This window comes from Rhinolophus ferrumequinum (genome assembly GCF_004115265.2).
Source record: "Rhinolophus ferrumequinum isolate MPI-CBG mRhiFer1 chromosome 13 unlocalized genomic scaffold, mRhiFer1_v1.p Super_scaffold_3, whole genome shotgun sequence".
In the NCBI taxonomy this organism is placed as follows: Eukaryota; Metazoa; Chordata; class Mammalia; order Chiroptera; family Rhinolophidae; genus Rhinolophus; species Rhinolophus ferrumequinum.
This window is the reverse complement of record NW_022680356.1, coordinates 403,246-417,273: the sequence shown is the minus strand read 5'-3', so window position 1 is coordinate 417,273 and position 14,028 is coordinate 403,246. Positions and strand designations below refer to the sequence as shown.

The 14,028-nt window shown below is 55.1% G+C and overlaps 1 protein-coding gene across 1 annotated transcript in view; it reads left to right on the top strand.

Moving 5' to 3' along the window:
• Positions 1-726: 726 nt before the first annotated feature.
• Positions 727-14,028, top strand: part of FBLN7 (fibulin 7) — a 33,377-nt gene continuing 20,075 nt past the window's right edge. Inside the window, exon 1 of the mRNA XM_033100962.1 lies at positions 727-996. Within this exon, the coding sequence (XP_032956853.1) occupies positions 919-996 (78 nt within the window). The 5' untranslated portion in view covers positions 727-918. The remainder of the gene's footprint in view (positions 997-14,028) is intronic.

The window sequence follows — 14,028 nt, the reverse complement described above, 5'->3', positions numbered from 1 at the left end:
CCTGCGGAGGAGAACAAGATTTGAGGGTGGCACGCCTGGGTGCGCCTGCCATTGCAGCAGTGCCTTCTGCAGACATTTTCCAGTAAGAACTTAGATAATGTTTTCCAGGAGAGCCGGGAGGCCATCTGGTTCCTCCCACAGCCCCCCGGCGCAGGGGACTGGGGCTGCTTGTGTCTGCCCTGTCCAGAGCTATTTCCCACCTAGTGAGCAAGGCGCCCGGTGTCCCCATAGCCCGCCTCCATTTTAAACTTTCCCCTTCTGTCTGGTGCGCGAGGGATTGTAGGTTCCTAGTCCTCGTGCATGGATGTCCCCTTACCCCCACTTATTATTAAGAACACGAGTCTGCTCGGATGGAGAACTTAGTCTGATTCCTGTCGAGTTTGTGAAGCCATCTCCCGGCCACAATGTAGTGGAGGACGGTGTCCGTTGGTAGCCGTGGAGTGGACAGACCTGGGTGGGAGTCGCGCACTGCCACTTGCTGCTAGGGGGTGGGGGGGTGTCAGCCTCAGTCTCCCCGGCTGGGAAGGGGCCGGTCAGGAGGCCCCGCGCCCGTATGCGCCCCGGCTAAGCTGCCTTCCCTGGGGGACCCTGGGGACGCCTGCCATCCTCGTCCTGGCGTCGCGCCGCCTCCGGGGCCCGGGCTGGGCGCGCTCCAAGCGCATTCCTAGCCGGGCGGCCCCTCCTTCTCCCAGGCCCGGGGGCCGGCGCCGCCCCCCCACCCCGCCCCACCGGACCGTGGCCGCTGGTGGCCGCAGGCGCCCCAGGCCGCACACCGATCGGACTGCGCTCCCTTCCCGTCCCCTCTCCTCCGGGGCAGCGGCTGCACTCTCGCCTCTCTGACCCAGAGGGCTGGACACACTGGGTAGGTAGGAGGCGGACAGCCTTGTTCCCTCCCAGGCAGAGGTCCGGACCGGCGAGATGCGGCCCCGCGGCCCCGGCGCGCTCTTCCTACTAATGCCGCTGCTCGTCGCCAGCTCCGCGCAGCTCGGTGCCCAGGTCAGTGCCCAGCTCAGTGTCCCCGCCTCCCGGCCTGTGCCCAGGACCTGGACCACGCTCCACTGGAGCGATGTGGGGCTGGGCTCAGTTTTCAGAGAGAGGAGCGGGACCTGCGTCCTCTAGACGCACCGCCGGCAGCTCCGGACCTCTGCTTACCTTGCGCCCGGGTCCGCGGGGGACTACACGGGGGTCAGGGTTGCGGGGAGGTCTCCCCGGGATTTGGAAGGACAGTGGTCTCTTCCGGGTACCCATGAGAGGGGATGGTCAGCAGATGGGTCAGTGTCCCCGCCCTCAGTTTCCCATCTCAAGTGCTAACTCGTTATTCCCGCCGTGGCTTTCCCACGATCGCCGCCCTTCCCCGCGTCTTTCCCACCCGCGCGCGCGCGCGCGGCTCGCTGTTCACGTTCCCTCCTTCCGTTTCTATGTGTTGGAGTCTCTCTGGGTTTATTTATTTGACCAGACTCACTTTTATATTAACCAATACGAACCGATGGTTAAAATTAAGACAAGAATGCAGATGAAATTGCGTCTCCGAAGCGGAACTGGAATTGCCCAATTCAGAGCCAGCGCCTCCAGGAGCGCCCTATGGCCCAAGGCCCGCGCCCCGGTGCCTGCAGGGAGTGCCCCAACAATACCGCCCACATCAGTAACAGTACGGGAAGGGGGGCGGGGGAGGTTGCACGTGCTTGCTGCACCCTCGAGGCTGCATGGTCTCTGCTAAGTATCTCCCAGAGCAGCCCTGTGAGGGAACTAAGGCCCACGGAGAGCGTGGCCAGGAAGGAATGGAGTAAATGTAGTCTTGCTCCTTGGGCTCCAGGCCTTGCCCTTCTTTTCCCCCTTCCCCACAGACACTGGTGCCCAGACTCTGAACCGGCGGTTAACTGTTCACATCACCCCCCCACCCCGTCCACCCCCCTGATGACCACCTAGGAGTCCCTGAGGTACAGCGTCAGAGCAGAGAGAACTCATTCAGGCCTGACCTGGGTCATGTTACTGCAGAACTGGTGAGCAGGCTGGGCAGGAAGCCATCAGGAAGCCCCAGGAAACAGCGCCTAGTCTGGGGCCACAGTGAACCCACCCAACAGGCAAGGGGTCTCCCACCCACTTCGCAGATTACAAAGCACAACATAAGGCCAGAACCCCAGGGAGGTGTGTCCCCAAGCCGTCCCCAAGCTGGGGCCAATGAAGGACAGTATGTGCAAGGAGATGCTGGGAGCCCACCTGCCATTGTCTGATTTTATGGGGGGCTCTGCTGTCTCTCTAGGTCACCTGGAAATCAGGTGAGACCTGGCAGTCGTCAGATGTCTGGAGCTGTTCCTGGGCGATCTGTCCCCATCCAGGCTTTCTCTAAGTTGTTATCCTCAAATCTTGGCTTCTTTACTGCAAACACAGTGCCTCCCTGGGCTCTGTGAGGGGGAAAGGGGCAAAGAGATTGTCCAGAGGTCAGTTTTAAAAATTTTAGTGAAACTATCCTTCACCCAAAGTCCTGTGCGGTTAGGGGTCTCTCCCAGGGCTGGTCTGGGGGAGCCCATAAAGCAGGCCTCAGGACACTCGCCTGGCTTCTTCCCATCTTCCAGTCTCTTGAGTCAGCGCCCTTTGCAGAGGCCTGCCGGACCCCGGACCTCACTCTGAACAGGCCCCCCGTCCCCTGTGTTTCCCTTCTCAGTCGCTGCAGGGCTCCTCATGGTAATATCTGTTGCAGTAGGTTTCCCCACTCCAGGGCCCGGGGGCTGTGACCAGCACCCAGCCGGAGCTCGGGGGGCGTTGGGCGGGGGTGGGGCAGGGGGAGAAGAGGGGTAGATGGAGCAGTCATGCTTTGCTGGACTGAGCAGGACCAGACTTGGCCATCTCTGGGCACACGTCAGCTGCACATCAAGTCAGGGCTCTTCTAGAAAGCCTCATGCTGGCCTCCACCAGAGATTCTGACTCAGTTGGTCAGGGTTGAGGCTCAGTATTGTTAAAAATTGTCCCTAGTGATTTTTATCCAGCAGGTGCCTGAGACCTGAGTGCAAAGCTGTGGACCTAGGAAGGGGCCGAGGGCAAGGGAACTTGAGGGGACAAAAGACTGGACTTGTGAGGATGTGAGGTGATTTGTGTACCTGGAGTTCACCTGATCTGAACCCAGGATGAGCCCCGGCCAGACCTGTTGGCTGTTGGACACTCAGCAAGTGTTTGCAGAATGACTGGTACCTGTAGGACCATCTCCTGCCACAGTGGAGATGGCAGGGTGCAGGTGCGGGAACCCTGCCTGGGCGCCTATTCCCCAGTGTGTGCTGACCTTATTGTATTAGGTGTATTAGGTGAGCGCCCACGAGAGACATGAGGTGTGCATGAGTGTCTGTAGGTGTCTGTGAGTGTGTGCACATGTCTGTGTGATAGTGTGTGTGAGTGCATGTCTGCAGTGTGTGTGTGATGGTGTGTGTGCGAGTACACAGCTGTGGTGTGTCTGTGAGTGTGTGTGCACATGTGCATGTGTTTGGTTGTATGTGTGAGTGCACATCTGCAGTGTGTATGTGCACAAGTCTGTGTGTGAGTGGTTGTGTCTGTGAGTGCACACCTGTGGTGTGTCTGTGCGTGTGCATTACAAGGTAGTGAGGGTGCTTGCTGCAAGGGTCTGCAGCAGTGGTGTCACGGGGGTGGACAGTCTCATTCACTCTCCTGTGGTCCTCCATGGCCTTCCACTTGTGTCCTTCTCAGCACATCTGTCCGGAGTCACTTTGTAGGTGACCGGCTGATGGAGAACAGGTGGTCGTGCGGAAGGAGGGGACGTTGAGCAGGTGGGGATCTGATCCTCCTTGCCTGTGTGGTGGGGGCCGTGGTGTTTTGGAAGGCTTCCCCTCCCCCAAAACCTCTCCTCATGATCGGATATCACAAGACTCCGTGTTCTATGGAGACTCATTTATTAGAGGCTCATTCTTCTGGTTGCGTCCTCCCATTTGATATGGGGCTTTTTACAGTTTAATGGGAAAAGTGTTTTGGCGGCACATTTCCATGATTGCAACCATAAAACTATATCCTGTATGTGTTCAGGATACAGGAGAGTTCCAGCACCCCAATCTGACCTGCTTGTTTGTTTTCCCCACGGTGTCCCATAAATGCGATCAAGGACCGCATCGCCACCTCTCTGGCTTTTGCAAGTGAGCAGAGCCTTTGAGATTCTCCCATGGCATCCGAGCACACCGGTTCCTTCGCATTCCACTGTGGACAGACGGTGGCTGATCAGTGCCCCTGCAAACGCCCTTGGTGCCAGCTCCAGCTTGTGGTGACTCTGAAGGGAGCCGCCTGGAACGTTCCCACACAGCCCTCTGTGTGAGTGCAAATGTTCATTCCTCCAGGCTAAACACCATGAGTGAGGCCGCTGTCCTACAGTCAGTGTCCCCTCAGCGGTGGGGGCCTGCCACACGGTGTCCCACAGTAGGCCCTTTTCACCCCCCCCCCAACAGACCCAGTGGGCTACCGCGGGTCCTCACCAGCACTCACTGCTGCAGGCTTGTCTGTCCTGGGCCATTCTAGTTGGGGTTCATGGTATCTCACCGCAGTTCTCAGTGCCGGCTCCCTGATGACTAACAGTGCTGGCAGCTTTCTGTGGGCGAGTCTGTGGGGTGCAGTGTCTGTCCAAGCCTTCTGCCCACTTAAACAGGGTGTTTTTCTTATTGTTAAGTGTTGAGTGTTTTTTGTGTATTCGAAATACAAGTTCTTTTTCAGATGTGTGAACTGATATTTTCTCCCAGCAGGCAGAGACGGATGAAACATCCGGAAAGTTTTTCTGGGGGTTTTTGGGGAAGGAATGGGTGAGGCGGGGTAAAGGGCTTAGCAAGGTGACAACTGGCTAGTTTGAGTAATTTGGGCAGGGTCTCAGTGTGGAGCCACCCTGGCTCCCTGGCACCTGGGCCATTCGGGTGGGGGCTGCTGGGCATGGGGAGCTATTGTCTCACAAGTGCGAGAGTAGACGAAGCAGGGGCTGGGCTGTGGACGGGCTGGCTTGCAAATCAGAGATATGCTGGGGGCACAGGGAGGGTGTTGAGTGGTTTGCTCCTGGAGCAGTTGGCCAGCCTGGGAGAAGGGGGCTGTCTGCCTGTCCCAAGGCAGCCAGGCCCCACATGCCAAAACATTAGGTACAGAAGCCAGACAATGTAGGTAATACAGACGCAGCCCTGGGACGGGTACACAGCCTCCTCTGCATCTTGTTGGCCAAAGCAAGTCACAAGGCCAGCCCAGATCCAAGAGGTGGGAAAGCAGATGTCCTCTTCATGGGAAAAGCCGCAGTTTCCTTGCCAATGCTGTGGGTGTGGGGCAGGAGGCCTGTGGTGATTTCTGCAAACCTTCCCTCACAGGGCCCTGGAGTCCCGCAAGGGTGGGCCAAGGAGGCCTAGCCGGCGGGCTGAGTTTTCTCCAGCCGTCTCCACCTTTCCTTGCCACCTTCAGGAAGGGGACTCCAGTCCTGTCATGGGCGGCCTTGATGACAGAGCAGAGTGGAGGCCCCTTTGCTCCCTGGGGCAGTGGTGTCGGGGGTGTGGTCTGAGAGCGGCCAGGGGGAAGGATACATGGTTTCTCAGGTTTCCTGGCTTCTTGCAGTCAGGATCCAGTGCCCTTCCAGGCCAACTAGCCCGGAATCATCCTGTTGACACTGGACCTGATTCCGGGCCAATCCAGCCATCTTGGTCTGTAGAGCTGCTCCCTGAGCTACTTGGGCACCGTCTCTCTTCCCACATGCCCGCCAGTCCTGCATCCCAGCCAGCTGTCCCAAGAAGAGTGTCTGTCCATCTCCTGACTGTGCCAGTCAGTCCCTTGACCCACCGGGACAATGGTGGGGCTGCTGGACTTGTGTCGACCAATCCTGGGGCCTTCATAGCTGACTCCCTGCATGATGGAACTTTCTAGATCCTTTTAAACCCTCTGCCAGCATCTTACATACTTCTCAAAAACCACTTGGGACCTAAAATAAGGCCATTATGCATATTTTCACTAAAGAAAAAATAAGCACCTATAATTTGACAGGACTCAAAACTACCCATTTCAGTGAGCAGAATCTACAGATCGAGCAACGAATCATTTATGTCCCTTGTGTGTAGGAAAACGTGTGCCCCGCCTGCAGGTGGCCTCCAGAATCTGCCCAATGAGGCAGAAATTAAGGCCCGAGTAATGCATCTCGGGGTTGGGTATCCAAGCAAGTGTTCACATCCAGGACTGCAGGGTCGGGGGAGGCCTGTGGAACTCGAGGGGCTCCCAGGTCCCCAAGCTGGCCCTTGGCCCCACTGTTGCCATCTGGTTGGCCACTGACTCAGACACTTGTCTTCCTGCTGGAGATTCGGTTACCTCTGGACCCCCCGCTCACCCATTTCTGCAGCAGGGGCCGGGTCCAGAACCAGGACCTTATCAGGCGCTGCCCAGGCAGCTGAGGGAATCAAATGGTTCCTGACTGATTGGAAGAGGAGGAATGCATCCCTGGACTCCAAGGCAGGGTGCCTGTGTATCAGAGGCAGAAAAGGAACAGAGAGCAGCTGCAGGCATTTGCACTGTAGTGAAAACACACAACGTATCAGTATCAGCTGGGGCTGCTGCAATTCATGCCTTTTCTCTGATTGCATAATGAGAGATTTTACCCTCCCAGAGGAGCCTCCCTCCACACCTGTATCCGCAGACTGTCCGGCTGCCCCTGTACTGTTCGGGGCCTAGGGAGGCAGTGCACCGCATGGAGAGGAGGCCAGTGCCCGGCCTCTCCTCCTGGCTGAGCAACCTGGGGTGAGGGCCTGCCGCTTGTGACTCAGTTTGCTCCTCTGAACCGTGGGGATAACAGATATGCCCCCCTCTCGTGGGGTCGTGGGAAGGAGGAGATGAACGGCATGCAAAGAACAGGTCCACAGTGGGCACTCAGTTGGGGAAGAAGACAAGGAGACTCGGTTCCTGCGGTCATGTAGCTGCCACCAGGGAGAGGAACGCATCTGAGAAACATCAGAAGGCAGAACCTGGACAAATGGTGCTGTGTTGAAGGGAGGCCGGGAGGTGGTCAGGACTCTGAGAAGGCTCCTTCTCGAGAAAGTGGAAAGACAGGCACCTGGCTTCCAAGGACCAGAGGCAGATTTTCTGGGCAGAGGAAACAGCCAGTGCAAAGGTCCTGAGGTGGAAATGAGCTTGCTGAGGTGTGTGGAGAAACAGAGGGGGTTCAGATACTGAGCCCAGTGCACCGAGGACTTGGACACAGGTTGGGGTGGTAGGGCTTGACCACTCATGGCTCTGTAGGCAGAGGAAGGCCCCCTAGATGTCTGTGTTCTTACTCACGAAACCTGGGAATTGTACCTTGATTTTAGCCCGGTGACACCTGTGTTGGACTTCTGACCTGCAAAACTATGAGACAATAATTTTGTGCCAAGCTGACAAGTTCATGTAGATCTCTTACAGAAGCGACAGGAACTGAGCACTCTGTCAGCTCCATGGTGAGGAGTGTGCCTTTATCCTCCTGGCCGGGATGCGCTGCCGGGTTTAAACAAGGAAGGGATGCTGTCTAGCTTCCGACCTCATAGATGGTAGGAGGGAAAGTGAGGACTCGGCGAGCAGGTAGGACGCAAATGCCACAGTTCAGGACCGGACAATTTCAGTCGCGTGGGTGCCTATCTGCCCGGAAACACTGGGCGCTTTTCCTCAGAGTGCAGCAAAATGCATTTAATTTAGCCTTCACGTCCCTCCAGCTTAGTTACTCCAGATAAGGACTCTGCTTCCAGAATCCAGGCCATGGCCAGGTGCACAGCAGTCATTTGTCCCTCCCGTTGGGTTTGCCCATGTGTCCTACCAAGGCCAGGCCCTCTCCCCGCCCACCCGCTCGCCCCCACCTCCTCCGAGCTGACTGAAGAAGATCCAGCCTTTGGGCAAAATCCAGATGTGGGTTTTCACAAATTACGTAAATGTCTGCTCACACGTGGGCGTACACACACTCAGCTTGGATCACGTGTGTGCCACACACTCAAACAAACAACACGAGTTGTGACTGTTCCTGGGAGTGTCTGTGTGTGTCGGGGGCAACATCTGGGGACCGAGACAGGCATGAGCCAACTTGGGGCCTCCTCTGTGCCTCTCCCCGATTCCTGCGGGAGGAACACGCTCACCAAAAGAATGGGCATCGGGGAGGTGTTTACTAATCCCGTTAAAGGCCCAGCAAGTCCACAGGTGAATTCGGCAACTGGGTGGAGGTCACCTGGCAGCATGCGGGGAAGAGTCAGGTGTGCTCAGGTACGAGACGAGCGAGGTTTTCCTGGGTTTGCACTAGTACCTTCCCTCCACCCTCGTCCATCGTCTGCCTGTGGTTCATTCACGTGGGCGTCCCGTGTGTGCGTAGGTCCTACCCTGGGTGACGGGGGTTCCAAGTTGTCTGTAGCTTGTCGTCTTCCCGAAGCCTGCAGAGGGGCTGGGGGAGGTGACCGGAGGTGGGTGTCAGGGCCAGCAAGGGCTGCTGTGAAATGACAGGCAGGAGGTGGGTGGAGGCAGGGCTTGTGGGGTGTTCCTGCAGACCCCGCTCTGAAGTGGGCCAGCCATCCTGTGACATCAGGTCCTGGAGCAGGTACAGGGGTTTGAGTGCTGGATGTCACCGTGGCCAAGTGACTGCTTGGCTCCGTGGCCTGTGCAGTGGGCACAATACTGGTGCCACATACTGCGGCTGATGTGCGCAGCTCATGGGTAATGTGTCACGTGCAGTCGCAGTGCTGGCTGCCAGTGCCCAGGTGCCCAGGTTGTCATCACTCCCATGACCGTTTTACAACATAGACAAGAAAGCGGGTTGGGTGTAAATATAGCATTACGGGCAGCCAGCCTAGGAAACACCCAGAAAGCCCCGAGCACCCGGGGCCTGGGTCCCAGAGGGGGACTGCAGGACTGAGATGGTTAATCTCATGTGTCACTGGGCTGGGCCATGGCACCCGGATAAGTGGTCACACAGTAGCCTAGATGTTGCTGTGAAGGTAGGTTTTAGACAAGATGAGCCTCAGATCATGAAGTGGATTGCTCTCTGTAATGTGCGTGGCCTTGTCCAAAAGATCCCGGTCCCCGAGAAGCCAGGGACTATGCCGACACCGGGACTGGAGCTGTGGCCTCAGTCCTAGCTGGCTGCCACCCGCAGATTTCAACTTGCAGCCCCACTGTCCTTAAAATAAACCCCTCTCCTTCTGTCTCTCTCGGATGTGAACGTGTGCCATGTGCATCTGTGTTGCTGCGGGACCCTGATGGCCACAGGCCTTCCCCAGGGGCACCCACTTTCTCTCGCCCTCCGTGTGGGTGCAGGGCCCAGGTCACTGGGATGAGAGAAGTCCAGGGGCTTTACCCCACCTGTGACTTGGTCTAAAATGGAAATAACTTCTGGAGAAAGCCACATGCACGCCCGACATGACTCAGAGGCTGGGGCTGTGGGCCTTGGCGGGCAGGTACACGCTTGGCAAGTGTGCTCCGTACTCTCAGAGAACTAAGGGCATCAACACATCTGTGTTCCCTTTAGCAAAATGCTGACGTGACGCAGAGCTGTGGCTCACAGGAAACCAACGCAGGGGATGGCCCCCTGCGCTCTCAGGGGTCATCTGTGGCTGCCTGAGGGGTCACAGGGCTCTCGGGAAGAGTCACTGTTCCGACTGTCATGGTGAGGAGACCACAGACTGGCTCTGTGTGACCTGGGTCACATGAGAACAGAAGCCTGAAGAGCACCATGTACCCCGTGTCCATTGGTACCTTCAGAGCAGACTGTGGGTCTTAACCTTCATTTATACATTGAGTCCAATGGCTATGAGGCCTGGGCCTGGGGACGGGGTGAACTGGGGGACACACATCCACCCCCTGGCAGCAGGTAGGGTCTTGGGTACAAAATGGCTCTGGAGCTCCCCCCACCACACACGCACACACACTGTGTGCTGGCTCAGGGACCGTGCAGTGCTGTGAGCTCTGGGCGTGTCCATTACATCCAGCCGAGTAAGTGTAGTGGGACCACGGGGCAAGATGGACATGCTATTCCTGGGGTGGCATGGGGCAGCTGCACACGCTTCTGTGGCCTTCTTGCTCCCAAGCACCTCACGACCAGCACCGACCCCCGCAGCTCTCAGCATTGGCCTGTCTTCCAGAACCATCCATGGGAAGGGCTGGCAGGGTGACGTCTCTGTCTCAGGCCTTCTCTGTAAACACTGCCATTGGTGTCCAGCTGGACCATCCTTTGACGAGTCTGATGACAGAAATGGTAAGCCTTGGTCTTCCTCTCTTTGAACGTGGAAACGTTTCACTGAATGTCTTCTCTTGGTTCCTTTTCACATAAGTTATTAACTCAAAGAAACGGAAACCATTTTTCATCCTTTACTGCCAGCAGTGTCAGCCAGGCGTGGAGCCAGGCTTTGACGGCATGGAAACTTACACCATCTGAGGGCATCTCTTTGAGAAAATATTGAAAATGAGGGCCCCTCGAGAGCTTGGAAGAGGCCTGTGGAGGTGGGGGCACTGACACGCCCCTTCCTTGGCTTCTGGGATGTGCCTTCCCTCCCAGTTGTGGCTTCGACCCTTGCTCGAGGGGTAGGCCAGCTCCGGAAGGGTGAGTGGAGCCTGTGGTTGGGTTATCCAGCTGGGGTTTGGGCCCCTGAGATGGAAACACACTGCCCAAAGCCAGCCATGCGTTGAGGTAGGGCCGGGCTGAATGGTGACACCGGAGGGTCCGGCCTGCTTCCTATCCCCCGGCCTCAGATGCCCTCGCAGCCCCTCACCAGCCCCCTAGCTGACCTCCTTAAGGCTCCATCTGCAAAGAAGGAAATGGTTTGATCCCAGGACAGGGCTCCTTCCGGCCCAGAGTAGACAGGGTGGGCATGGGAAGGTGAGCAGCCAGGTGGAAAGGAAGGCCCCCTCCCCATGTGAAGGGCCCAGAGGGACAGGAGTGGAGCTGAGCCCCCGGGCCCACCACGCGCTGTGCTGGCTGCTGTGAAATGCGGCCACAGCCCAGTGTCCGCGGGACAGCCGAGGAGACCTGCCACCTGGATCCAGTGAGATGGCGCTTGTGCCCATGTGCCTGTGTGTCCCGTCTGGAATTGCAAACCAAACAGAAGTTAGCAGGCTGTCTCGGGTCACGGGACTGGCTCTTTGTTTAATGTTCGTAGGGAGCGTGTTTTATTTTTATGACCAAGCAAAATGATAAAGCTTTCTTAGTGTGAACAGGCGACACCCCCAGGTCTTCAGTCGCCTCCACGACCCCATTTGTACCCATCATGCAGACCCCTTGAGCACCTTGGTCTGTAAGGACTTCAGCCTTGTCGCCGGCTGTGCAGGTGAACTCAGTCACACCTGGGCCAAAGTCCCGGGACAGGTGACAGAGTCTGAGCGTGGCTCCCAGGGGCTCCATTCCCACTGGGATCAAGGAGCTGCCCTCCCAGTAGCAGCTGCAGTAGACACGTCAAACCTTGCATCAAAAAGCACAGAATCTCTCAGTTCCCCGGCACAGGCCTTCAGCCCACGTGCTGGCTTGCCAAGATCACAAGGATCTTCCTTTCTTATTTTTTCCCTTGGGAACTTTTTTTTTCTTCTAGTTTTATTGATCTATAATTGATATACAACATTATATTAGTTCCAGATGTACAACATAGCAATCCGGTATTTGTCTATATTGTTAAAGTGTCTCCACAGTGAGACTAGTTACCATCCATCACCGCACAATGGTTGCAAGTTGTTGTGGGTTTGTTTTTTTTTCATTATGATGAGAACTTTTAAGATCTGCTGTCTCGGCAAGTTTCAAATATGCGATACTTGGATTGGATAATAATTAATGGATTATTAACTACAGTCACCATGCTGTACTTTACGTCTCCAGGACTTATTATCTTGTAACTGGAACTTTTTATTTTTTGATCACTTTCACACATTTTCCTCACCCCCAGCCTCTTCCTCTGGCAACCACCAATCCGTTCTCAGTTTCTATAAGTTCAGCTTTTTTAGATTCCACACATAAGTGAGATCATACAGTGTTTGTACATTATATTAGTTCCAGATGTACAACATAGCAATAACTCTGTCTGACTTATTTCACTTAGCACAGTGTCCTCAAGCTCCATCCATGTTGTCACAAATGACAGGTATTGCCTTCCTTTTTATAGCTGAATTAAATAGGCGATGATAGATAAATAGATAGATAGATAGATAGATAGATAGATAGATAGATGATGTGATCTATATACCACATCTTCTTTACCCATTCATCCATCAGTAGACACTTAGATTATTTCCACATCTTGGCTGTTGTGAATAGTACTGAAGTGTACGTGGGGTACAGAGATCTTTTTGTGATAGTGATTTCATTACCTTTGGATAAATACCCAGAGATGGGATTGCTGGGTCACATCGTAGTTCTATCTTTAATTTTTTTGAGGAAACTCCATACTGTTTTCATAGTGGCTGCACGAATTTGCAATCCCACCAACAGTGTACGAGAGTTTCCTTTTCTCCACATCCTCGCCAGCACTTGTGTCCTGTCTTTTTGATAATAACCATCCTAACAGGTGTGAGGTGATATCTCACTGTGGTTTTGATTTGCATTTCCTTGATGATCAGTGACGTTGAGCAGCTTTTCATGTATCTGTTGGCCATCTGTCTGCATTTGGAAAATGTCTGCTCAGGTCCTCTATTTTTCAATCAGATTTTTTTTTTTTTTTTTTTTTTTTTTTTGCTGTTGACTTGTAACAGTTCTTTATATATTTTGGATATTAATTCTTTATCAGATATATTATTTGCAATTATGTTCTCCCATTCAGTTGGTTGCCTTTTCATTTTGTTGACAGTTTCCTTTGCTGTGTAGAAGTTTTTCAGTTTGATGTCATCCCACGCATTTAATTTTACCTTTGTTGCCTTTGTGTTTTGATGTTCACTCCAAAAATTATCTCCAATATTAGAGTCAAGGAGCTTACTTCCTATGTTATCTTCTGGATCTGAAACTGTGGTTCAGATCGGTAGATTTTTGCATACGGTATAAGGTAGGGATCCAGTGTCACTCTTTTGCGTGTGGCTGTCCAGTTTTCCCAACACCACTGACTGAAGAGACTGTCCTTTCCCCGCTGTATATTGTCCCTCCTTTGTCATAGGTTAAATGGCCGTCTGCACGTGGGTTTATTTCTGGGCTCACAGGGATCGTCCTTGCCCCACCCGGTGTTCTGTTAGCATCACTCCCACGAGTTGGAGGCAGGAATGGGCCAGGCCTGCCGACCTTCCTACAGCAAGCCCTCCCACAACCTTCCAAGTCCTTCCCCCCTGGGATGTGGCCCGAGTGTGCTTGGTCCGAAGGGCTTTCCCGCTGACTGGATCAGCCCACGACACCGCTAGTGAGCACTTGGGGAAAAGCAGCTGGTGCCCGTTTTCCAGTGTGAGTGCTAAGAAGGGTTCCAGGAAGTGTCACTGGAGGCAGAGGACAGTTGTGCCCGGACCTGGGAGCACTGGGGTTAGACACACTTAGCTGCCCAGTGGCCAAGTAGCACACAGGTCCCTTTCCTTCCACACACATTCCTTCTTTTTCTACTTACTAGAGCCCCATGTCACCACCCCCAGGGTCCTGGCAGAGGCCTTGGCACTGATCTTCTCTCCCCAACTTCAAAACTTAGCTCTTCCATGCCCCCTGGGACAGCGGGGCCCAGCGAGCCCTCTCCCAGCTGTCACAGCCCGGCAGGTGGCTTGTAGAAAAGGGAGGCAGCTGCTGGCTTGGCTGCCCTCCCACTGCCTGTCCCAGCGTCCACGCTTTCCAACCTGAAATTTGCATGACAGTCAGAAATCCACTCCTTGGCGTACTTCACTTGAGTCATCAAGTTCCAATTCCTAGTGCAAATGGATCAGGGCCACTCACCACAGGGGCCGGTGAAGAACACGAGACAGGGCACAGGACAGCCCCGCGGGGCACTGATACTTGGGATGGGGTGCGGTGGGGGTGGGGACTCAGCTGGGCTCTCAGCCTTTGTATCTTCATCTGTGACAGACACAATCCTCGGCCTTCGTTGGAGGGTTGCGGCAGCCAGGAGTCCTACAGAGAGCTTTGTAAACTGTGAACTT